The following is a 26,991-nucleotide window of genomic DNA, read 5'->3' on the forward strand; positions in this document are numbered from 1 at the left end:
CCCTAGACCTCCATGTATAATGCAGCCAATTAGACCTCCATGTATAATGCATCCCCCTAGGTCTCTCGCCACAGTGTAATCACTGATTAACCTATTACTTGCCAAATTAGCAATTTTCAACCTCGAAAATTGGTGTTTTGAAAGCTCTCTGGGTGGAAGAATATTCAATTAAAAATGACAATGACATGATTTCCTGTTTTGAAAACATTCATTTTACAAACACAACACAAAAAATTGGACCGAATTATAAAATCTTGGTTGCTAAAAGCTAAAGATTAGGTGTCCCAAAAAAAGGACACGCATTCAAGTCTATGGGTGCAAGTGTCAATGGGTGTGAGTGAAACATCGCACTGCACACCTATGACACCGGAGTGCAGTGCGATAATCGCATCAGCTGATAATAGAGGAGATAGGGAGATTAATCCCTCCCTCTCCTCCGCAGCTGTGATCGGTTCACAGTATAATGACACTCGGCTCACGCTCGCAGCAGATCGGGAGTCGGGGGTCATTAGCAAATCGCACCGATACCATTCGCTCGTGTAGGTCCAATGGTGTTCAGGAGGTAAAAATTCACATTGGTGAAGTTGGTAGCCTATATAACAGTACCCTTGTTGGTACAATATTTATAAAGCGGTACAATAAAAAAGCATAAAAGTCATAAACAGGGTATAAAAGAAACCGTATACTGTGTTGAAATACTTTTCTTTGCTTTGATGACCTGCAACCTGTAGCTCGGTGAATATTGGGGAACTACAACATCCAGCATGCTGACCGGCCTCACTCACCCATGAAACAGTACAAAATGGACATACGGACAGAATCTGCGTGCTACACAAGTTTTTAAATAGACATATTGGATCAAAAGAAGACATAGCGCAGAATTTTTCGGACAATCAGTATGCACAAAAAAACGGATGTGAACATGAACATACCCAGTGACTATAATGGGTACGTTTACTATCCAATAATAATGGATAGAACATGTACGTTAAAAACAGATGTCTGAATGAGGCCTAAGAGAGATAGTGGTGTCAAAACTTAAAAAGAACACTGAAAATGCAAGTTTTGAGGGTCACAATGGTAGAGATAACAGGACTTTAGGTTTGAAACTAGGTGGTATATAGTAAGGCTATGTTAGTTTATGGAGAACTAGAATTATTTAAAGGGTTTGTCCAATGAAATCAAATGATCATCTATCCATAAGATTGATGGAGGCACAACTGATTGGACCCGCACCGATCAGCAGAATGAAGTAGCTGTGCACATGCTCCACCGCTGCTCCATTCATTCCCTATGGGGCTGCCAAGTGATATCCTCTGCTTTTTTCTACAGCCCCATAGAGAATAAACCGGCAACCTACCGTACTTATCACTCCATTTTGTAACAGAAATAAGTGCCATGTCGGGATAAAAATTCTCCGTTCTGCTGATTGGTGTAGCTCGCAGCAGTCAGATCTCAATCAATCAGTAAGCTAAAGCGAGCTTTACACGCAACGACATCACTAACGAGATGTCGTTGGGGTCACGGAATTCGAGACGCACATCCGGCCTCGTTAGCGACGTCGTTGCGTGTGAAACGCAGGAACGACCGTTAACGATCAAAATTACTTACCTAATCGTTGATCGTTGACACGTCGTTCTATTTACTTGCTGTTGCAGGACGCAGGTTGTTCGTCGTTCTTGCGGCAGCACACATCGCTATGTGTGACACCGCAGGAACAGGGAACATCACCGTACCTGCGGCCGCCCGCAATGAGGAAGCAAGGAGGTGGGCGGGATGTTACGGCCGCTCATCTCCGCCCCTCCGCTTCTATTGGGCGGCCGCTTAGTGACGCCGCTGTGGCGCTGCACAAACCGCCCCCTTAGAAAGGAGGCGGTTGGCCGGCCAGAGCGACGTCGCTAAGCAGGTAAGTATGTGTGACGGGTGTAAGCAAAGTTGTGCGCCACGGGCAGCGATTTGTCCGTGACGCACAACCGACATGGGGCGGCTACGCTCGCTAGCGATATCGCTGCGCGTAAAGCCCGCTTTATCCTACTGACAATCTCTGACAATCCCTGAACAACCTCTTTAAAAAGGTTGTCCACTACTTTTACGTTGATGGCCTCTTCTTAAGATGGGTCATCAATGTCTGATCGGCCGGGGTCCGACACAGAGCACCTCCGCCGATCAACTGTTCTCTGTACCGGTGGCAGCAGCAGGGGGCTGTCCGTATGTCAAAGTGCTCGTTATGAGTATGGAGCTCCAGAGCATGGTAGTGCTCGCTCGTCACTAATGATCAACAACAGATCACCCTTTTTTTTCGTCGTTAGTCATTTGATCGAAGGCCATGTGAACCCGCCAGTTATGATTAGTAAAAGTATGGACCAAATCACTTTTGAGCTTGGAACAAGCTTTTGGATAAGTGAAGGTTTCATCCCATTTCCAGGTTTGTTTTATGTACCCTAAATAAAGAAAAATTACTCTAGCACACACCGGGGAAGATTTATCAAGCTAAATGCCCCCAAATTCTGGGTCAATCTGCGCCCAAAAAAGTTCATGCACCGCATCTAATATGTGTTTTAGAACCTGCCTGGAGAAAGTCAGGGAAAGAGGAAAGAAGAACATTTCTGCCTTGATTTTGGCAGGACAATTCTGAGGATCGATTCACACAAGGGGTGAGGCTAGTGGTGGGCATTTTGAGGGTGGTCATGGGAGGTCCTAGTTTTTAGCAAGAATATTTTGGCAAGTATAAAAGGGGCATTAAATGTAACCGCATCCTGAAATGTGACTATGAGATTGTGCCCCCATACAAAACCTATGAAATCTATGGTACTCACGTTTGTGGTTATTTTTCCTATGGAAAGGGATTAGATATCGCTCCGCATTCTCCTCTCCCTCTTCCTCAGCGAGGTGAGTATGGGTGTAATGGTAGCTGAGACCAGGCCGATTCTTGTATCTTTTCCCACAGACTGGAGAGGAAAAAAAATGGGAATTATATTATAAGCACCAAAGTAAGGCAATAGCTAACATGGACATAGAACCTATGTATCTTAAGCATAACAAAACATCTTTAATGCATACATCAACTTGCTTCAGTGCCGCAGCTCAGCTCCTATTGAAGTGAATGGGAGCTGAGCTGCAGTACCCAAATTGGCCACCACGCAGTGTAGAGAGCTGTTTCATTTCCATACACTATTAACGTCAGGCTGCAAACAGCTGATCAGTACTGGTGCCGGCTGCCGGACCCTGACTGATCTTATATTGGTGGTCTATCCTAAGGAGTCATTCAGCTATTTTTTTAACTTTGGTATAAGGTGGCCAATCTTAAGCCCCAGTTTTTCGGAACGAATCAGCACACTTGTTGAGTGAGGCTCAAAGTGTAAAACATCCTCCAAATGTGGATCCCAGCAGGTTCGCAAGAATTCTGGTGAAGATACTTTCCTGACAGCGGCCATTCACGTAAAGTTGGAATATAAAATACTGGGCTGCCACTTACTGTCACACACATAGGGTTTGTCTCGATCTTCTAATGTTGATGGATCCTGTCTCTTTTTCATGCCCCCAATTCCACAGGCCTAGAAACGTCAAGAAATGGCTATTACAGAAAGTCCACTTGCTATCTCATCACGACCCAACACAGCTCTAAAATTGAGACATCATACATACACTATATGGACAAAAGTATTGGGATACCTGGCTCCTATGAGACATTTTATGACCTCCCATTCTACATCCTTATACATTAATGTGTAGTTGTTCCCTCTTTGCAGATATAATAGCTTCTGCTCTTCTGGGAAGATTTTCTCCAAGATCTTGGACGTGTCGGTAGTACTTTTTGCCCATTCATCCAATAAGAGCATTCATGAGGTCAGAGACTGATGTTGTGGGAGAGGCCGGGCTCACAATCTCCATCTGAAGTCTGGCTCTGTGTGGCCAGTCATCTTCTTCCTCACCAAATTCCCTCAACTATGTCTTCATGGACCTGGTACACTGAGCACAGTCATCGGGAACAGAAGGGGGCTTTTCCCAAACTGTTCTGACAAAGCTGGAAGGAACAATTATCTAAAATGTCTTATAGGTTGAAGGATTAAGATCTACCTTCACTGGAACTAAGGGGTCTAGATCAATCAGTGAAAACAAGCACATAGCATTATCCCTCCTTCACCAAACCTTACAGCAGGCACAATGCAGTCAAGAAGGCAACGTTCTCCTGGTATTCTCCAAACCCAGACTCATCCATCAGATGCAGATAGATCAGCATGATCCATTACTGCACAGAACACGTCTCCTCCAGAGTCAAGCGGTGGTGGCTTTACACCACTCCATCCCATGCTTAGCATTGTGCTTGGTGATGTACGGCTCGGCATTGTGCTTGGTGATGTATGGCTCGGCATTATGCTTGGTGATGTATGGCTCGGCATTGTGCTCGGTGATATAAGGCTCGGCATTGTGCTTGGTGATGTACGGCTCGGCATTGTGCTTGGTGATATAAGGCTCGGCATTGTGCTTGGTGATGTATGGCTCGGCATTGTGCTTGGTGATGTATGGCTCGGCATTGTGCTTGGTGATGTACGGCTCGGCATTGTGCTTGGTGATGTACAGCTCGGCATTGTGTTTGGTGATGTATGGCTCGAAATTGTGCTTGGTGATGTACGGCTCGGCATTGTGCTTGGTGATGTACGGCTCGGCATTGTGCTTGGTGCTGTATGGCTCGGCATTGTGCTTGGTAATGTATGGCTCGGCATTGTGCTTGGTGATGTATGGCTCGGCATTGTGCTTGGTGATGTACGGCTCGGCATTATGCTTGGTGCTGTATGGCTCGGCATTGTGCTTGGTAATGTATGGCTCGGCATTGTGCTTGATGATGTATGGCTCGGCATTGTGCTTGGTGATGTATGGCTCGGCATTGTGCTTGGTGATGTATGGCTCGGCATTGTGCTTGGTAATGTATGGCTCGGCATTGTGCTTGGTGATGAACGGCTGCAGCTGCTCGGCCTTGAAGCTCCCGGCGGACGAAGTATTTGTGCTGATCTAACCACAAGATGTCTGGAAGACTCTGCAGTTATGGGGTCACCAGAGCATTGGTGACTTTTCTGCCCTCTGCTCCTCAGCACTCGGCCCCCCGCTCTGTAACGCTACATGGTCTCCACTTTGTGACCAAGTTTCTGCAGATCCTTTCTCTTCTCAATAATATCACTAACAGGGGATGGTGGAAGATTTAGGAGAAAATAAATGTCATGAACGGACTTGGTGGCATGGGGAGCCGGATGTTATACGTACACCGAGGGCACGGAGGCAATGGGACTGATGGAGAAACCTGAATTCATTGGTGAAGAGGTGTGTTCAATACTTGGGTCCATATAGTGTACATTGAGCTGGACTAGAAATATATGGCTAGATTTTCTAATCTAACTAAAGCACATCAAAATAGTTTGGTTGCGATTGCAAAAGCGAGAAAAAAAAAACCTTTATCCCATTTCATTAACTAAAATCCAGATTGGATTTTTAATTACCGTAATTACAAACTAATCAGTAGCCTAACAGATACACATAGTAAAATCACCAAAATTTGGTTGCCGTTGATCGCATATGCCCATGTGCAACTCACAACCCGAAGCTTTGGCATTATAAACCCTCTTCTCCCATTTTTTTGTTCTTCCCTTTCTTTTCCTTCTTTCCTTTCTATAACATCTTCTCACTCCTCATTATGGGTTACCGTATATTATTCTATCTTGTTAAAGTACCAAATGATGACATGTTGTCATTCTCATTGTACCTCGATGCAAAGCCATGTACTCCTTTGTTACCATTCAACTCTTCCTGTAAGATTATGTTTTTTTATCTCTATATACACTAAATCAATAAAAATGTGGTTAAAAAAATATATGAACAGAAAATGTAGAATTTTTTTTTTCCTGTGGCCAAAAAAATTGCTTTTACGCTCCTATTATCTTCTAGTCAAACTCCTCCACCACAAGGCTCAATGAGCCTCATAGCAACTTATTGTTCTCAACTTGACAGATAAAATACCCAAACACATCAGTTTTACGATCAATGTTGGGAAAACGTCTTTTTGTGTCTTTATTTAGCAGAAAAAAAATATTAATCTCTTCAGTTTTCAGACTTGTCAAGACTGTTTAGATTTTCTGTTCTACAGCTCAATTCTCAGCTTTGCCTTTTAGAACTGGACAAGATCGGCAGAGTCATCTCGTCATTTTTTTAGGCTAGGCGAGTCAATGATACTCTCCTGCATTCAAAATAATACTATTCCAATTTGATCTATGAAATTCTCTGTCCATTAACTTCAATTTATTGCTGCTGCCATTAAGCCCACAAAGAGTTACTATTGGTCTAACGTCGAACAACCAGCTCTACCCTAGCCTACTGTATCCTCACCTATTCCTTGTAGACTGTGAGCCCTCGCGGGCAGGGACCTCTATCCTCCTGTACCTGTCTGTGTCTTGTATTGTTTATGATTATTGTACTTGTCCCTATTATGTGTACCACTTTCACATGTAAAATGCCATGGAATAAATGGTGCTATAATAATAAATAATAAGAATAAATATTGGTCATACTTGGGGAAAATCACCTATGGCCACAGTTAGTTTCTAGTTGCATTTTCTACAAGTCCTAGGTCACATTTAAAAGACAAATAGAAAAAGTAGATAATTAACGATGGAACCTTCATCAATTGAAGTTTTCCAATTTTCCAACTCCAGTTTTACAATTTCCAATTCTATTAATCTATTCCAGGACTATCCGTACAAGTCATGCAGATTCCCTTTAGGTAGGCCCAAATAAAGACCCTTTTTCCTTTCTGATCTGCAGTTACACCACCCTTGTCTCCCAACAATTTTCATGATATTTTTTTCTATCTTCAAATTAAAGTTTTTGGCTTTCTGTAAACCTTAGATTTCTCTGAAAGTTTTCTTACCTTTCCTTTCGCTCTGATCTTGCGTTTCGGAGTGTCATCTTCTAGGTCATCACCCTCCAGTTCGTGTGGGATATCTCCCACCTGTGTCTTCTGGAAACATGGGAACCAAACTTAAAATTTCCCTCCCCTAAAATTCACTGTACATGTCCATAGATGGAGAAAGATTGGTGTTGGACAAGTGGATGGAAAAAGAACCGAAATTGAGGACAGTGTAGATGCCAAACACTAGAAGAAAACCATACTTCTGTCTGGAATTAGAACTTCCATATTTCTACTGGTCATTATTTTACATTGGTGTGATCGTATAGATGACTGTAATTGGGAATCCCGGAAGAGAGAAAGAAGACGCTGTGTCAATAATTATGTAGAACGGATGGATAAATGGACATTAAATGACAGATGGCTCTATGATACCATGACTTTGATGACAGAAGAACCAAACAACGACTATCCGGCATGTTGACCTCACCTGACAGTCACTAATTATCTCCTCCTCTTTGAGTTCTAACTTTTTGTCCACTGTCTCCGCACACAGTAAGGCTTCTAACACGGGTCCCTCGGGTAAACTGCTTTCCTTTTTCATAGGAACCTCATAGTCTAAGACAAAAATAAAAAGTGATTTAGCACCAAAGTGAATAGGTTTGGGTCTGTTTAGAAGCTGAAAAGAAATTGATACTCACGATAATCTTGAGCCGTGACGAGTAGTCAACTTTTAACCTCACAAGTAAGTATCTTAATCTAGTTTATATAACACAACCTGGGGGAAATTTCATTGTTATTGGGTTGGTGGCGGATAGTGAAAAATCTGGAGAAAACCCTTGCAAGCTTTGGGACAACTTCGAAAATCCAACATGTTGACCTAGTTGAATAGTTAATTCTTGTCCATTGTGCTTCCATATTAATTCTTACATTATTGAACTTTTTTTTTGCCTTCCTCTGGATCAACACGTTAGGCTACGGGTTGAACTAGATGGACTTAGAGTCTCCCTTCAACCTTAAAAACTATGATACTATGAACTGGTTTGAATCTGTATTAATTGTACTGTGAACAGCCAAGTATGGAACTCATTTTTTTAAGAAGTCAAATTAGTAATGGTTACCAAAAAAGTTTCCACAGGGACAGGTGATTTATTACCGGAACAACCAGAGGAAGGTATACTTGGCAATAATGCCAATTTTGTCCGGACAGTCCTCGAAACTGGTGCTCAAATAGGCACATAATGCCCAAAAGTGAGCATTCTTGTGCAATTTGGGTCATTCTTGGGGACGGACTTGAACTAAATGTCACAATTTTGTCTACTGAAATATGGATAAGCTGTTTGACTGTATGGGGGAGGCACTTTATTGCGTATGGCTGGTTAAAAGAGAAAAAAAATCAGGTCATTTTTGGTCAACAATTTTGTGCTGATTAATTTCTTAATTTATCATTCGAGTTACAGCTCCATTTTTTAATACGGAGCTCCAAATCACCAGCATAGCATATTTGCTGTAAAAACAGTACAGTATTTAGTAAGCCAATAAGGCCCCAATACTCTGGGCAGGAGGCCAATACATCAATAAACTGTAAAACTCTTTATATATGAACCCCTTCACCACCCAACGATTTTCCATTTTTTGTTTTTTCCTCCTCTTCTTCCAAAAGCCAGACATTTTTTACTTTTCTGTCAATATAGCCACGAGAGCTTGTTATTTGAGGGACGAGTTGTACTTTTGAATGACACGATTCATTCTTCTCCATATTTTACTTGAAAAAGAAAACAAATTCGAAGTGCAGTGAAATTTCCAAAAAAGTGCAATTCCACAATGGTTTTTTGGATATTTTATTTGCAATATTCACTAGATGGTAAAACTGACCTAGCAATATGAGTCCCCAGGTCAGTACGAGTTCGTAGATACCAGACATGTATAGTTTTTATTTTTATTTAGGTGGTGAAAAAAAAATCATAAATTTGTAAAAAAAACAACACAGAATTGCGCTTTTGTTGCCATTTCCGAGACTTGTTACGTTCTCATTTTTCGGGATCTGGGGCTGTCTTGAGCTACCATTTTTTAATTATACCATTTTTGGGCTGATTAGATGTTTTGATCGCCTCTTATTGCATTTTATTACAGTGTTCCTGTGACAAAAAATGTATTTCTGGCATTTTGATTTTTGTTTTTCTCGTTACGCCCTTTACTAATCAGATTCATATTTTTTGATTTTGATTGATCAGGCATTTCTGAATTCAGTGATACCAAATATGTGTATTTTTTATTATTGTTTTATTTTCAATAGGGCAAAAGGGGGGGTGATTTGAACTTGTTTTTTTTTTTTATTTTTTTCATCTTTTAAATTTTTTTATCTTTTTTTTTTTAAAAAATCTGCTTTTTATTGATTTTTTTAGACCCCGTAGGAGACTTGAAATTTGCACTGTCCGATCGTTTCTGCTGTTCAGAGCGATGCTTCAGCATCCCTCTGACCAGAAGAAATGCTGCTCTCCTGTGAATGCTAGTGCTCGGCTGGTGTTCACAGGAACTACGTCATGACAGCGACAGGGGACATCAGATGACCCTTGTCTGTCATGACGATCAATTGGCACACTGTGAGCTAGTCACGGGGACGCCGAAGGCGGCGGGGAATGGTGTGCTTCCTGCTGGCACGTGTTAAATTGCATTGTCAGAGATTGACAGCGCAATCTAAATAGTTAAGAGGCGTGGGAGGATCAGAGATCTACCCACGCTTGTTAGCTGCACGTCGGCTGTTCAGATTAGCAAATATGTGCGGGGGATATGTGGGCTCACGGCGTGCGCCCGCATTAAAAGGGACAGACACGGCCTTGGACGCACAGGAGTTGTTCGGTGGATACAAGTTTTCACCTATCCAAAGAATAGGTGATCTGGAACCGGCATTAGAATGCTGTGACACTGCACATAGTCAATCACTGCTCCATTTATTCTCCATGGGGCTGCTGAGCACTAACATATAAACTTTTTTAACTTTTTTTATCATTATTTCCCAAAAATCATCTTGTATTAGGACTATAAGAATTTTTTTTTTATTTTCAAAAAAGTAATACACATATATAAAAAAAAATATAAAAAAATCCTACAACTAAAAATTAGAGGTTTATCAAATGGGAAAGGGGAAGAGTGAAAACTGTATTGTACATATATACCTCTTATGTGTGTCTTCGTACAATACAGGAAGGTCTCCCTCCCTCGGTATTATACACAATAAGCTTGGAGATCCATTAACTGTCATTAGCACAGTTAAAGCCATAAAAAGACACTTCTGTACTGCAATTAGCCATAAAAAGCCAATCATGGTGTAGGCGGCAAATAATCAGTGTAGGAGGAGGGAGTGCGGGCTCCTTGTGAGACTGGCATGGAATCTGCAGTTTTTAGTAACAGCAGCTGACCCAAGACACAGCAGAAGAAATTTGTAAAAACCCTTTAGCTTTCTTTGTTATTCGGGGTTCTTCGTTTGACCTTGGGATGTTTTTCCTGCACTATGCTAATTTCTGTATTCGTAAAATCCTAAACATGACCTTGACGTAGCGAAAATAGGGTTTTATTGCCAGCGCGGTTCCATAGCTTGCTATTAATACTGTTCAGAATTACAAAAACTCTGACCCAAATTGCTACTGCAACCTCTGTTATCACGTTTTTTTCATTATTCCAATGCACCAAAATAAAAAAAGTCAACACTACATAATTGTAATTAAAATTATTATTAAATGTATTGTTTTTTATCTACAGCTCCTATATGTTTCCATGGTAACAGACTACAAATAAATCTTGTGTAGTCTGATCGCGCAGTCTCTTTCATCTGCCACCTACATTTTAATAATACACATTAGTAGGATAAAGAGCATAGAAGAAAGATCGATGCTTGTAATTTTGTTATCAGGCTCGCCTTCCTATTTGACAAATCCAAATCTAGATTTCTTGATTTATTTTAATGGCCAGCGAAGGAAGAACCGATGTGTGTCTCAATGAAACTAAAATTGAGAAAATTAGAGCATCTGTACCCCTGGTTCATACTTCGGTTTGGAAATACAGTTTATTGCAATTGGTGTGCATCAGGAATATATCTCATTCATATTTAGATCGTTATAACTAGTCATGGGTGGATTAGTTAGAGAGGAGCTGTCAGCAGGTCAAAAGTGTCCACTTTTTGGTCTGTGCTCCCCTAAATGTTTGGGTTTCTTTTGTCTTTTTAAATCTGCTGTATAGATTCGTAGATATGGGCCTTTTTTAATGCTCTTTACAAAAGAGTGTTTACAGGTTCCTCGGGGGTGTGTCTTTTGGGTGGCTTAGTTAAAGAGGAGCAGTCAGCAGGTCAAAAGTGTCCAGTTTTGGTCTGTGCTCCCCTAAATGTTTGGGTTTCTTTTGTCTTTTTAAATCTGCTCTATAGATTCGTAGATATGGGCCTTTTTTAATGCTCTTTACAAAAGAGTGTTTACAGGTTCCTCGGGGGGGTGTCTTTTGGGTGGCTTAGTTAAAGAGGAGCAGTCAGCAGGTCAAAAGTGTCCAGTTTTGGTCTGTGCTCCCCTAAATGTTTGGGTTTCTTTTGTCTTTTTAAATCTGCTGTATAGATTCGGAGATATGGGCCTTTTTTAATGCTCTTTACAAAAGTGTGGCTCACAGGATCCTCGGGGGTGTGTCTTTTGGGTGGCTTAGTTAAAGAGGAGCAGTCAGCAGGTCAAAAGTGTCCAGTTTTTGGTCTGTGTTCCCCTAAATGTTTGGGTTTCTTTTGCCTTTTTAAATCTGCTGTATAGATTCGGAGATATGGGCCTTTTTTTTAACGCTTTTTACAAAAGAGTGTGGCTCATAGGATCCTTGGGGGGGTGTCTTTAGGCTGCTCAGTATTATTACCTTGTGTGCCACACCCCTTTAGGGAAAAAAACATAAAAATGAGCATCAAATAAATTACCCATATCTCTGATTATTTAGATTTAAAAAAAAAAAGGAATACTGAGGGAAGCAGCAGGAATATAATAGGAACAAACAATGGCTTATTTTGTCAAAGGTCTTCTTTACACACTGCACCCATGACCATACCTGTAACCAATCTTCCATCTATTGACGAATCGGTTATAATTACTTTTAAGCTTTTAAGTCTTTCATGGGACTGTCTTGATGAATTGACTGTAATGACACAGGGTTTAGGCAAAAATGCTCCAAAATGGGTGGTTTTGTGATGATATTTGGGTGTTTCTAGAAAACCAGCGGTGGGGTTTAACTAGTTCCAAAAATGGGGATTTAAATGTTGGTGGATGGTGGTTCTATTGGCTCTTAGGGCGGCTTTGCACACTACATCGCAGGGTCGATGTCGGTGGGGTCAAATCGAAAGTGACGCACATCCGGCGTTACTTGCGATGTCGTAGTGTGTAAATCCTAGATGATACGATAAACGAGCGCAAAAGCGTCGTTATCGTATCATCGTTGCAAGCTCCGACTTTTCCATAATTTTGCTGCAGCGATGGTTCGATGTAGTTCCTCGCTCCTGCGGCTGCACAGATCGCTGTGTGTTACACCGCAGGAGCGAGGAACTTCACCTTACCTGCCGCCGGCGGCTATGCGGAAGGAAGGAGGTGGGCGGGATGTTTACATCCTGCTCATCTCCGCCCCTCCGCCGCTATTGGGCGCCTGCCGTGTGACATCGCTATTACGCCACACGACCCGCCCCCTTAGGAAGGAGGCGGGTCGCCGGCCAGAGCGACGGTCGCAGGGCAGGTGAGTGCATGTGAAGCTGGCGTAGTGATAATTTTCGCTACGCCAGCTATCACACGATATCGTACCTGCGACGGGGGCGGGGACTATCGCATGCGACATCGCAGCATCGGCTTGCGATGTCGCAACGTGCAAAGCCCACCTTAGTATGGGACTTTATCTTTGTTCTATGTATGATGTGTAAATGAATCTTTATGAGCTACTAACGCAAATTTGGGTCAAGTATCACATTTCGTGAATTAATGTTTGACCTTGAAATTATCTTTGGCCAAAAATGAGACAGAGGCCTTATCAGATGGCTCATGGACCACAGTGTGGCCTAGATTCTGTGAAATTCCAAATAACAGTTTTTATTAGTTCTTACGCTATAGTATACAGATCCAATAAATATGACAGACATTTTGTACTAAGGTATGAATAATTTTTATGATGTAATATGTGAACATTATATATGTAGGGATGGATCACTAGATAGATGGAGGCATAGATAGAGGGATAGAAAGATAGATAGATAGATGGAGGCATAGATAGATGGATAGAAAGATAGATAGATAGATGGAGGCATAGATAGAGGGATAGATAGATAGAGGGATAGATAGATAGATAGATAGATAGATAGATAGATAGATAGATAGATAGATAGATAGATGGAGGCATAGATAGAGGGATAGATAGATAGAGGGATAGATAGATTGATAGATAGAGGGATAGATAGATAGATAGATAGATAGATAGACAGAGGAACAGATAGATAAACTGAGGGACAGATAGATGGAGGAACAGTTAGATGGATGGATAGATAGATAGATAGATAGATAGATAGATAGATAGATAGATAGATAGATAGATAGATAGATAGATAGATAGAGGGATAGATAGATAGATAGATAGATAGATAGATAGATAGATAGATAGATAGATAGATAGATAGATAGATAGATAGACAGAGGAACAGATACATAGACAGAGGGACAGATAGATAAACTGAGGGACAGATAGATGGAGGAACAGTTAGATGGATGGATGGATAGATAGATAGATAGATAGATAGATAGATAGATAGAGAGATAGATAGAAAGATAGATAGATAGATAGATAGATAGATAAAACAATAGATAGATAGACATAAATAGACAGGGGACAGATAGACGGAGGTACAGAGATAGATAGAAAGATAGATAGATAGATAGATAGATAGAGGGATAGATAGACAGAGGAACAGATACATAGACAGAGGGACAGATAGATAAACTGAGGGACAGATAGATGGCGGAACAGTTAGATGGATGGATAGATAGATAGATAGATAGATAGATAGATAGAGGGATAGATAGATGGATAGATAGATAGATAGATAGATAGAGGGATAGATAGGTAGATAGATAGATAGATAGATAGATAGACGGAGGGACAGAGATAGATAGATAAATAGATCATAGATAGATTAGATAGACAGATAGATGCCATGGTGATGGTATTTAATGTATGTGTATGTATATGTGTGTGTGTATATATATACACACACTGTATCATTTTTTTTTCTTTTCTTTTTTTATGTTTTGCCTTCTATTTTCCATACTTCTGTAATTATTTTACTCTGATCAGTAGGACTGCTTTTTTTATGAGAAGTGAAATTGCATTTTCTTTCCAGACAAGTATACAAAAAAAAAGAGCATTAATACGTCTGGTCATGTGGTTTGATAGTTTCCATGGCAACTGCTTTTTTCATTTACCGAATAGCTGAATTAAAAAAAAAAAAAAACTGAAGAAAAATGTGAGAGGAAAAAACGGGGGAAGGGAGGAAGAGAAAGGGAGGAGGGAAGAGGAAGAGTAAGGAATGGAAGAAATAGAGGGAGCAATAGAAAGGGTGATATGGGATATAAAAAAAAAATCTGTAAAAGAAAAAAAGAATAAAATAAAGGGGTATATAAGGGGAAATAAATGATAATCAGCAATGGAGGGCGAGGGAGCAATCGGAATTACTTGGTGGAGGTATTTAGTTAGTAAGAGTGGTGGGGAGAAGGAGGGGGTGAAAATAAATTAGGCTGAGAATATTTTAAGGCAGGAGCAGAGATCATACTGCTGAGAGGACCGCATGGTGGGATCATTACCAAATATATGGGGTCTCATTTCCTAAGGCTGCTCTATTACACCTTATGCATTTACCTGATTAAATTGTCAGAGTGTTCTCATCCCCAAGAACAGTGCCAGTAATATCTAGATTAGTTATGGCGCAATTAGCGTCCTAATTTAATAATAGTAATGGCGAATAATAGGAAATACCAAAACGCCTATAAAAATAGTAATGATCTGACAAAAACGACAAAAATAATCACATAGTATTCCCAGTAGTGCACAAAGGAAATCCTCCAAAGGCAGTCTGTGGATGTGATGTCTAGCAGCCGCTTTAGTAATACCCTGCAGGGAATTTCTAGTTATATTCTAGCAGAGAATCTCTGACATTGCCCTTGTGTCAACCCTAAAACTTAACACTCCAATATCGGCTCTATTAAGACTGCGGTGAGAGCCTCGCGATGTAACGTAGGTGATCGACTCTGATCATACAAATCCCAAAAATCTACATATTCTTTATGTATGTATATACCCTAGTGATGCTAAATTCCAAAATGCTCTAAAATATAAAAAAAAACACCAAACAATATATATATTGATCACTGCTGTGGTCAGTGATTGGCTGCAGCGGTGCCTCACAAACTGCAATTAAGGTGTTTCAATCTCCTTTTTCTATCATTTTGGATTTTGATAGAACTGATAAGAAAATACCAAATATGTTTTTTTTATTATTTCTTTAATTGGAAAAAGAGGAATTATTACATTTTTTATATACTTTATTAATTTTTATACATTTTTAAACTTATTTTTTACATTTATTTCATTTTTTATTTTTTTATGATTTATTTTATGTATATGAATTTTGATAGAACTGATAGGTAAATACAAAATATATTTTTTGTTGTTTTTTTTTTATTTATTTCCCTGGAAAAAGAAGAATGATTACAATTTTTATATCTTTTATTTATTTATTTATTTATTTTTTCATTTTTTAACCATATTTTTACATTTATTTTATTATTTATTTTATGTATATGGATTTTGATAGAACTGATAAGAAAATACTAAATATGTTTCTTTCTGTATATTTCTTTCACTGGAAAAAAGCAATGATTAAAATTTCTATAACTTTTATTAATTCTTTTACACTTTTTAAACATGTTTTTGAATTTAGTTATTTTTTTTATTTTATTACTTTATGTACATGGATTTTGATAGAACTAAGAAATAAGATTAGATAATAATAATAGATAAGAAAATACCACATATGTCTCTTTCTTTTATTTATTTCACTGGAAAAGAGGAATGATTCAAATTTTTATATCTTTTATTATTTTTTACATTTTTGTAAACATATTTTTGAATTTATTTAATTTTCTTTTTTTTATTTTATTATTTATTTTATACCAAATATGTTTTCTCTTTTACTATTATTTATTTCACTGGAAAAAGAGAAATGATTAAATTTTTTACATCTTTTATGATTTATTTACATTTTTTAAACATATATTTACATTTATTTATTTATTTTATTTATATTATGTATATGGATTTTGATAAAACTGATAAGAAAATACAAAATATGTTTATTTTGTTATTATTTCTTTCACTGAAAAAAAAGGAATGATTACAATTTTTATATCTTTTATTAATTTTTTAAACATATTTTGCACTTTTCTTTATTTTATTACTTATTTTATGTATATGGATTTACTGATAAGAATATAACAAATATTTTTTTCATTATTATTTTTATTACTATTATTATTATTTCTTTCACTGGAAAAACAAGGGATGATTAATATTTGTATATCTTTTATTTATTTTTTTACATTTTTTAAACACATTTTTACATTTTATTTTATTTTTATTTTATGTACAGTTAGGTCCAGAAATATTTGGACAGTGACACAATTTTCGCGAGTTGGGCTCTGCATGCCACCACATTGGATTTGAAATGAAATCTCTACAACAGAATTCAAGTGCAGATTGTAACGTTTAATTTGAAGGTTTGAACAAAAATATCTGATAGAAATTGTAGGAATTGTACACATTTCTTTACAAACACTCCATATTTTAGGAGGTCAAAAGTAATTGGACAAATAAACCAAACCCAAACAAAATATTTTTATTTTCAATATTTTGTTGCGAATCCTTTGGAGGCAATCACTGCCTTAAGTCTGGAACCCATGGACATCACCAAACGCTGGGTTTCCTCCTTCTTAATGCTTTGCCAGGCCTTTACAGCCGCAGCCTTCAGGTCTTGCTTGTTTGTGGGTCTTTCCGTCTTAAGTCTGCATTTGAGCAAGTGAAATGCATGCTCAATTGGGTTAAGATCTGGTGATTGACTTGGCCATTGCAGAATGTTCCACTTTTTTGCACTCATGAACTCCTGGGTAGCTTTGGCTGTATGCTTGGGGTCATTGTCCATCTGTACTATGAAGCGCCGTCCGATCAACTTTGCGGCATTTGGCTGAATCTGGGCTGAAAGTATATCCCGGTACACTTCAGAATTCATCCGGCTACTCTTGTCTGCTGTTATGTCATCAATAAACACAAGTGACCCAGTGCCATTGAAAGCCATGCATGCCCATGCCATCACGTTGCCTCCACCATGTTTTACAGAGGATGTGGTGTGCCTTGGATCATGTGCCGTTCCCTTTCTTCTCCAAACTTTTTTCTTCCCATCATTCTGATACAGGTTGATCTTGGTCTCATCTGTCCATAGAATACTTTTCCAGAACTGAGCTGGCTTCATGAGGTGTTTTTCAGCAAATTTAACTCTGGCCTGTCTATTTTTGGAATTGATGAATGGTTTGCATCTAGATGTGAACCCTTTGTATTTACTTTCATGGAGTCTTCTCTTTACTGTTGACTTAGAGACAGATACACCTACTTCACTGAGAGTGTTCTGGACTTCAGTTGATGTTGTGAACGGGTTCTTCTTCACCAAAGAAAGTATGCGGCGATCATCCACCACTGTTGTCATCCGTGGACGCCCAGGCCTTTTTGAGTTCCCAAGCTCACCAGTCAATTCCTTTTTTCTCAGAATGTACCCGACTGTTGATTTTGCTACTCCAAGCATGTCTGCTATCTCTCTGATGGATTTTTTCTTTTTTTTCAGTCTCAGGATGTTCTGCTTCACCTCAATTGAGAGTTCCTTAGACCGCATGTTGTCTGGTCACAGCAACAGCTTCCAAATGCAAACCACACACCTGTAATCAACCCCAGACCTTTTAACTACTTCATTGATTACAGGTTAACGAGGGAGACGCCTTCAGAGTTAATTGCAGCCCTTAGAGTCCCTTGTCCAATTACTTTTGGTCCCTTGAAAAAGAGGAGGCTATGCATTACAGAGCTATGATTCCTAAACCCTTTCTCCGATTTGGATGTGAAAACTCTCATATTGCAGCTGGGAGTGTGCACTTTCAGCCCATATTATATATATAATTGTATTTCTGAACATGTTTTTGTAAACAGCTAAAATAACAAAACTTGTGTCACTGTCCAAATATTTCTGGACCTAACTGTATATGGATTTTGATAGCACTGATAAGAAAATACCAAATATGTGTTGTGTTTTGTTTTTTTTTTATTTCACTGGAAAAAGAGGAATGATTTAAATTTGTATATCTTTTATTATTTTTTTGAAACATATTTTTACATTTATTTTTTCCCACATTATTCTTTAGTACCTGCAACTGTTTATTAGCTTGTTCTATATACTGTGGTATATAATGGATTTGACATTTTCCTATCAAGCAGAAAAACAGTCTGGGCGTTATAGAAGTACAAACTTGGCGGTGACGGGGCTTTCAGTAGGCCCCAGCTGCCATGGCAACCCATCGGCAGCCTCATGATTTTGTGATTGACAGCCTTCAAAATGGTGAAACAGTAGTGACTGATAGCTCGCTCTGGTCATTTCCAGTTATCAGGGGAGATGTATGAAAACAGCCAAAAAGAAAACCAGCCATTGTCACCCATAGCAACCAATCACAGCGCAGCTTACATTCTGTATTCTGCTCTGAAAAAATGAAAGCTGCGCTGTGATTGGTTGCTATGGGTGACAGTGACTGGATTTCTTTTTGATTGTTTTCATAGATACACTGTTAACTAAACTATAACTTTAGTGTCTGCACATCTGTCATGACAGGGACCAAATGTTACCCCCTTTTTTTATAAACCTACCCGTATAGGGTTTTTTGTTTTTATTTTGGTTCACTAGTTAAAAGAAAAAGTTGCAAAATAACATTTGGCTTCAGTCGCCATATTCAGGGAGACATTGCTATTTTTTGTGCGAGTTGTGTAAAATCTTTTTTTTTGTAAGTCGAGCTGTAGTTTTTGGGGTCCATATTACTTTTTCATCTCTTTGTTTTCTGAGAGGTGACAAAGTCCAGAAAATAGAGATTATGACGCTTTACTATATTTTTATGGTTCAGAGTTATCCCTATTGTAAAAATATATTTATTTTTTTTATTAGTTTGGAGGATTACAACAGTGGAAATACAAAATATCTTCATTTTTTCGCTATCTGCATTTTGGAAAAAAATGGGGGTGATTTAAAATGGTAAATTTCTGCATAGGAGCTGTAATATGGCCCCCAGCGGCAATGACCATCCATCAGTACCCCGCAATAACATCGGGACCCTAAACCTCACCTGCCCGGTTCCTACCTTGCTGTTGTCACAATATACATCTCAGCTAGCTCCTATCGTAGCAGTTACTCTAGGTGCAAATTGCAAATTATTACCTATCCCCCCATTCACGGAATCTCCAACGATCCAGCAGACAAGAATCCAAAATGCTGCAACGTAATGGAGAGCTGGCCGAGCCCACTTACCACCGCTATAGTCATAGTCTCGGACCGCTGGAGATAGATGAAAGCTGTCCAATGAATAAGAGATGAAATGCACACCATCGGCAACCTCTCAATTTTGTTGGGGTTTTTCTGAGCCTTGTCTTTGGGATCGGTGGGGAAGGCTCTCAGTTGGGTGGATAAGTAATAACTTGCACTGTTGGGAGTAACCCTTTAAAATAATATCTGCTTACAATTTCTAGTATTGTCACTAGTGATAAGCGAGCACTCCCATGCTCAAGTGATCGGTCGTCGTAAGGAGCAGCTGGATGCTCGAATGGGCGCGACTCGAGCACCTGAGTATGATGAAAGTCAATGCCAGCATTGAGAAACATGTGATGGTGTCTCCGGTCCGCGGCATTCTTGTTTTGCATATTTTCCCAGGGGGCCTTGTTCTAGTGTCACTGCGTAAAGATGAACACGTGAAGGTGTCTCCGCGGTGTTGGATGTTGATCTCCCCGAGGTCAACCATCCTTACCTATGTAGTCTTCTACTAGGCATTGCTCCCACTAGCCAGTTTCCTACTCCACACTGATGAGGGGCAAATACTCCGAAACAGCTGCCTGTGGATGGATACCATGTTTTGGTATAGGCGGTTTCCTTGACTGGAGACTGCCCTTCCCGTGGTTGTTCCTTCCCGGTGAAAGACCTGGATAGTTTACTGCCAGCGTTGAGAAACATGTGATGGTGTCTCCGCGGCATTCTTGTTTTGCATATTTTTCCAGGGGGCCTTGTTCTAGTGTCACTGTGTTGAGAAACACGTGATGGTGCTCCGCGGTGTTGGATGTTGATCTCCCCAAGGTCAACCATCTTTACCTATGTAGTCTTCTACTAGGCATTGCTCCCACTAGCCAGTTTCCTACTCAACATTGATGAGGGGCAAATACCCTGAAACAGCTGTCTGTGGATGGATACCATGTTTTGGTATAGGCGGTTTCCTTGACTGGAGACTGCCCTACCCGTGGTTGTTCCTTCCCGGTGAAAGACATGGCTAGTTTCCTGCCAGCGTTGAGAAACATGTGATGGTGTCTCGGCGGCATTCTTGTTTTGCATATTTTTCCAGGGGGCCTTGTTCTAGTGTCACTGCGTTGAGAAACACGTGAAGGTGTCTCCGCGGTGTTGGATGTTGATCTCCCCGCGGTCAACCATCCTTACCTATGTAGTCTTCTACTAGGCATTGCTCCCAATAGCCAGATTCCTACTCAACATTGATGAGGGGCAAATACCCTGAAACAGCTGTCTGTGGATGGATACCATGTTTTGGTATAGACGGTTTCCTTGACTGGAGACTGCCCTTCCCGTGGTTGTTCCTTCCCGGTGAAAGACCTGGCTAGTTTCCTGCCAGCGTTGAGAAACATGTGATGGTGTCTCCGCGGCATTCTTGTTTTGCCTTCAGAGAACAGTCTGTAGCCATTATTAACTCAATTTTTGGCTTGTGAATGTAACGTAAGTTACCATGGAATGACCCTAAGGACAAATGCATAAACATGATATATGGCCAATCAAAATCATAGCAATAGTACTGAGTGGCATGGTGGATCAGAGACAGTATCTTTAATGTCTAGAGGCTGCAAAAGAACTCTGACCAGAGCCACGTGTTATTTTCTGCATCCACATTCCAGGCTTTCAATGTAATTGCAACAGGGCTATTAGGGTAGATTTGCATACAATAGTAAGGAGTGTGGCAGAAAGGCATTTGCACCTACATGCAGGTTTCCAGCAATGGCTGCAATTAAAGGCCCCGTCACACTAAGCAACATCGCTAGCAACATCGCTGCTAACGAACAACTTTTGTGACGTAGCAGCGATGTTGCTAGTGATGTCGCTGTGTGTGACATCCAGCAACAACCTGGCCCCTGCTGTGAGGTCGTTGGTTGTTGCTGAATGTCCTGGGCCATTTTTTAGTTGTTGCTGTCCCGCTGTGAAGCACAGATTGCTGTGTGTGACAGCGAGACAGCAACAACTAAATGTGCAGGCAGCAGGAGCCGGCTTCTGCGGAGGCTGGTAACCACAGTAAACATCGGGTAACCAAGAAGCCCTGTCCTTGGTTACCCGATATTTACCTTTGTTACCAGCCTCCTCTGCTCTCACTGTCAGTGCCGGCTCCTGCTTCTTGCACATGTAGCTACAGCACACATCGGGTAATTAACCCAATGTGTGCTGTAACTAGGAGAGCAGGGAGCCAGCGCTAAGCATTGTGCGCTGCTCCCTGCTCTGTGCACATGTAGCTGCAGTACACATCGGGTAATTAACCCCATGTGTACTGTAGCTAGGAGAGCAGGGAGCCAGCGCTAAGCATTGTGCGCTGCTTCCTGCTCTGTGCACGTGTAGCTGCAGCACACATCGGGTAATTAACCCGATGTGTGCTGTAACTAGGAGAGCAGGGAGCCAGCGCTAAGCATTGTGCGCTGCTCCCTGCTCTGTGCACGTGTAGCTGCAGCACACATCGGGTAATTAACCCAATGTGTGCTGTAACTAGGAGAGCAGGGAGCCAGCGCTAAGCGCTGTGCACTGCTCCCTGCTCTCTGCACGTGTAGCTGCGTGCGCTGGTAACCAAGGTAAATATCGGGTTGGTTACCCGATATTTACCTTAGTTACCAAGCGAAGCATCTTCCACGCGGCGCTGCTGGCTGGGGGCTGGGACATTGGTTGCTGGTGAGCTCACCAGCAACTCGTGTAGCCACACTCCAGCGATCCCTGCCAGGTCAGGTGGGATCGCTGGAGCGTCGCAGTGTGACACCTCACCAGCAACCTCCTAGCAACTTACCAGCGATCCCTATCAGGTTTGATCGTTGTTGGGATCGCTGGTAAGTTGTTTAGTGTGACTGGGCCTTAAGGCTGCGTTACACATAACGAGATCGCTAACGAGATCGCTGCTGAGTCACAGTTTTGGTGACGCAGTAACGATCCCGTTAGCGATCTCGTTATGTGTGACACCTACCAGCAATCAGGTCCCTGCTGTGAGATCTCTAGTCATTGCCAAATGGTCAGGACCATATTCTGGGCAGGACACATCGCTGTGTTTGACACTGTGTGACAGGGTCCCAGTGACTGCCGAGATCGTTATACAGGTCGCTACTGCGACCTGTATCGTTACTGTGTCGTTGGTAAGGTCTGACTGTTTGACATCTCACCAGCGACCTCCCAGCGACTTACCAGCGATCCTTATCAGGTGGAATCGTTGTCGGGATCGCTGGTAAGTCGTTGTGTGTGACTGGGCCTTTAGTTCTTACGGTTCTAAATTGCAAATGAGACAAAGTAAAAAAAAAAAAGAACAATACAGAAACTGCATAAAAACAAACCACACAAGTTCACTTTAAAAATTGCAATGAATCCGTAAAAAAACGGATGCTGGAAAGAGTATCCGTATCAAATCCATTTTTTTTTCTGCGCACCCATAGACTTGAATAGGTGAATCACATCTGTCATATGGAAGAAATCAGCGCAGCCTCCTATTTTTTTTTCAGGGGCAGATTTTATCCGCCAAATGTACAAATGTTAACGTGAACTACCACATTGATTTGCATTGGTCTTCGTGCTGATCGTATGCTATCGGTTAAGGGGGCTTTACACACTGCGACATCGCTAATGATATATCGTCGGGGTCACGGTGTTTGTGACGCACATCTGGCGTCGTTAGCGACATCGCAGCATGTGACAGCTAAGAGCGACGATCAACGATCGCAAAAACGGCAAAAATCGTTGATACATTGCTCCTTTTCATAATGTCGTTGGTGGTGCATGCCGCTGGTTGTTCGTCGTTCCTGCATCGCTGTGTGTGACACCGCAGGAACGACGAACATCTCCTTACCTGCGTCCACCGGCAATGAAGAAGGAAGAAGGTGGGCGGGATGTTCTGGCCGCTCATCTCCGCCCCTCCTCTGCTATTGGGCGGCCATTTAGTGACGCTGCTGTGATGTCGCTGTGACGCCAAACGCACCTCCCCCTTGAAGGAGGGATTGTTCGGTGTCTCCAGCGACGTCGCTGAACAGGTATGTGCGTGTGACGCTGCCGTAGCGATGTTGCTACGGCAGCGATCAACACATATCGCATGTAAGACGGTGATACCGTTGCAGCGTGTAAAGCACCCTTTAGACTTGGGTATTCTAATTACAAATAAGCTGAGCAGCAGCTCTCAATGTCAAGCAGCTGCTAAAGCAAACAAGATTTTAGGGTGCATAAAAAGAGAGATTAGATCCCATGATCCCAATGTATTGTTACCCCTCTATAAATCACTTGTAAGGCCACATCTGGAATATGGGATCCAGTTTTGGGCTCCACATTTTAAAAGGGACATTCCGAAGTTAGAGTCAGTTCAAAGGCGGAAACTAGACTACTACAAGGAATGGAGGCCGCCCGTATGATGACAGGTTGAAAAAGATAGATTTGTTTAGCTTACAAAAAAAGACGTCTCAGAGGAGATCTCATTTATATGTGTAAATACATGTGTGGTCAACATAAAGGACTGGCACATGACTTATTTCTTCCAAAGACAATACTAAGGACCAGGGGGCACTCACTGCGAGTGGAAGAAAAGAGATTCCAACAGCTAAATAGGAAAGGGTTCTTTACAGTTAGAGAAGTCAAACTGTGGAATGCCCTACAACAAGAGGTAGTAATGGCAGACACTATGGCCTCTTTCACACATCCGTGAAAAACCACGCATGTTTTTCACGGACGTGTTAAAGGTGCGTTTTGCCCTCCATGAGGCGTGTTTATGGCACATGTGTGTTCTCCGTGTGTTATTCGTGATAACACACGGAGAACGGGAACTTTCTACTCACCTGTCCCTGGCTTCGCTGTCTGTGGTGCTGATCTACGGTCTCCGGTCCTGCCGACTCCCCGCTGCTGCTGCTTCCGGCCGCAGTGAAGTGAATATTCAATGAGCATAATGACTGGCGGTCGGAAGCAAGTGACAGCAGCGGCAGAGACTGCAGGACTGGAGAAGGTGAGTAAAGTTTTGTTTTTTTCTCGCAGATATATGTGTGTTTTCTCTGGTGCGTGTCACACGGGACACATCCGTGTGGTCCGTTTATGTTACCTGTGACCCCTTTGCGTTCTGTGTGACACCCGTGATGCCGGAGAAAACGGGGACATGTCTACGTGTGGAGCACATGGGCACACGTATGCTCCACACGTACACAAGGTCCCCGGGAAGGGAGAAAACTGACCAAACATGTACCGGAGGCAAGGACGTGTGAAAGAGGCCTATAATAGCTTGTAAAAAACGCTGGATGATTTCCTCAGTACACAACATTGTCGGTTATAAGTGACTTAAGTCCGCTTTACACGCTACGACATCGCTAAAGTTGGGGTCACGGAATTTGTGACGCACATCCGGTCGTTTTATTGATGTTGTTGCGTGTGACACCTATGAGCGTTTTTGCATCGTCGCAAAAACGTGCAAAATCGCTCATCGGTGACATGGGGGTCCATTCTCAATTATCGTTGCTGCGGCAGCACACATCGCTACGTGTGACACCGCAGGAATGAGGAAACGTTCATCCCGCTCATCTCCGCCCCTCCGCTTCTATTGGGCGGCCGCTTAGTGACGTCGCTGTGATGCCGCACGGACCGCCCCCTTAGAAAGGAGGCGGATCGCCGGTCACAGCGACGTCGCTAGGCAGGTAAGTAGTGTGACGGGTCCGGGCGATGTTGTGCGCCACGGGCAGCGATTTGCCTGTGTCGCACAACCGATGGGGGCGGGTACCCACACTAACGATATCAGTAACGATATCACAGCGTGTAAAGCAGCCTTTAGGGACAAAATGTAGAATTGGTGGAGGAAGGTTAAACTAGATGGACCTAGGTCTTTTTTTAACCTATGTATCTATATGAACAGCACTAACACATTTGATACGTTAGTCTGAACAAACCCTTAGATGAATTGTCAAATATATATTAAAACTAACATGCTACAAATTAATTTGGATGCATTTGCAGGAATATATTTGCAATGTTTTCAGGATTTCTTTTTCATAAAGTGAGTCATCTTACATTTGGGAACAGTTTATATAAAAATGTACGACTTAGCGTATAAGATTGGGAATTAAACCTTAACTTAAACTTGGGATAATATACGGTAAGATTGATGCGGTGTGCTGAGCTGCACCATATAAATACCAAAAAATAATGAAATAATATGTCAGACAATCTCCCATTAATACAAAAGGATTCAAACTTGCAGCTGTTTGTGCAAATAGGACTCGGATGAAAGAGCTTAAAAATATAATACACTGAGAAGGGGGTCAGTTACTGAAAAATATATCCAATTCCCAAAAAATACATATCCTACCACAGTATTCGCCTCATATCTGCCCTCGGTGTTAAAAGGATTTGCGCTCAGAGAGACCTGCAAGGCATTGTACTACTCTAATATTAAGGATCGTACACAGGCACCAATCAACTGACTGAAGACCTTAAAATAAGTGAAATGTAATAAAAATAAATAAATTAATGAAATATAAAAAAATGGGGGGTTTTCCCCCAGCAGTGCCCCCACAGGGCATGTGGAGTATTACAAAGTGACCATTAGAATCAATGGATAGACTTTATAATACACAGACATGCCATTCTCCAATGGACGAAGGGTCTGAAATGAGGAATCTCCTCTATTAACTCAAAACCCCATAAAGCTGCATTTGAAAGAGGGGTTTCTCTAGCAGAGAATACTATGAAATGGTTATAGGTGCATTAATGTCTTAATAAGACAAAGAAACGTGAGACTAAAATCTACATGAAATTGAATCCATACATTTTTTTGGGCCCATGATTCCTTACAGACAACAGCTGTACCTTACATGTTCCTCACAAACCATCCCAGCCTTTATTGCCTGTCCTCCCATTGACTCTAAAATTGGCTGCTTCCCAGCTGGCACTGTCCCTGGCCGGCCTCCATCTACACTGACCACCCTCCAAGCATGCAACTTCATTGGCGAATCTCCAAGCTAACAATGACAATGACCAAACTACAAGCATAAACTCAATGTTACTGGCCCCAAATAACCATACCAGCTTACAATCACTATGGCCAATCTTCATCCTTCCATAGTTAGCCTACACTTTATAATCTTTGCCAAGCCACCATCAAACATCCTCCATATCTAGCTACCAACTGCACCCTCTGACTGTGTATCCTCTCATTATCGACCTTCAGCGTGCCTCTATATGGACGCTAAGAACCTTCTAAAACCTCGATTCTGCTTTATCTTCTGTCCAATCTCCATCTTTTATTCTCCTGGTCAAACATTTAGTAAAACTTCATTATGATTCAGCGGGAAGAACAGACTGCTTAAAGGAGTTGTACGAAGCTTGAAAGAGATCCACTATCCTGATCACTGGGGTTTGATCGTTGGGATCTCCAACCCATCCCAAGAGGTGGTTGATCATGTGCACCTCCAACACACTTATTCTTAATGAGATTACCGAACGC

The 26,991-nt window shown here is 41.3% G+C and overlaps 1 protein-coding gene across 3 annotated transcripts in view; it reads right to left on the minus strand.

The window, feature by feature from the left end:
• Positions 1–26,991, minus strand: part of DPF1 (double PHD fingers 1) — a 95,984-nt gene that overhangs the window by 21,518 nt on the left and 47,475 nt on the right. For all 3 annotated transcript variants that reach the window (XM_075322593.1, XM_075322592.1, XM_075322594.1), the window contains 4 exons: positions 7,386–7,513; positions 6,917–7,006; positions 3,476–3,554; positions 2,817–2,948 (listed from right to left, as the gene is read on the minus strand). In XM_075322593.1, coding sequence (XP_075178708.1) covers positions 2,817–2,948; positions 3,476–3,554; positions 6,917–7,006; positions 7,386–7,513 — 429 coding nt within the window. The remainder of the gene's footprint in view (positions 1–2,816; positions 2,949–3,475; positions 3,555–6,916; positions 7,007–7,385; positions 7,514–26,991) is intronic.

The sequence above is a fragment of the Anomaloglossus baeobatrachus genome, chromosome 9, assembly GCF_048569485.1.
Source record: "Anomaloglossus baeobatrachus isolate aAnoBae1 chromosome 9, aAnoBae1.hap1, whole genome shotgun sequence".
Taxonomy (NCBI): Eukaryota; Metazoa; Chordata; class Amphibia; order Anura; family Aromobatidae; genus Anomaloglossus; species Anomaloglossus baeobatrachus.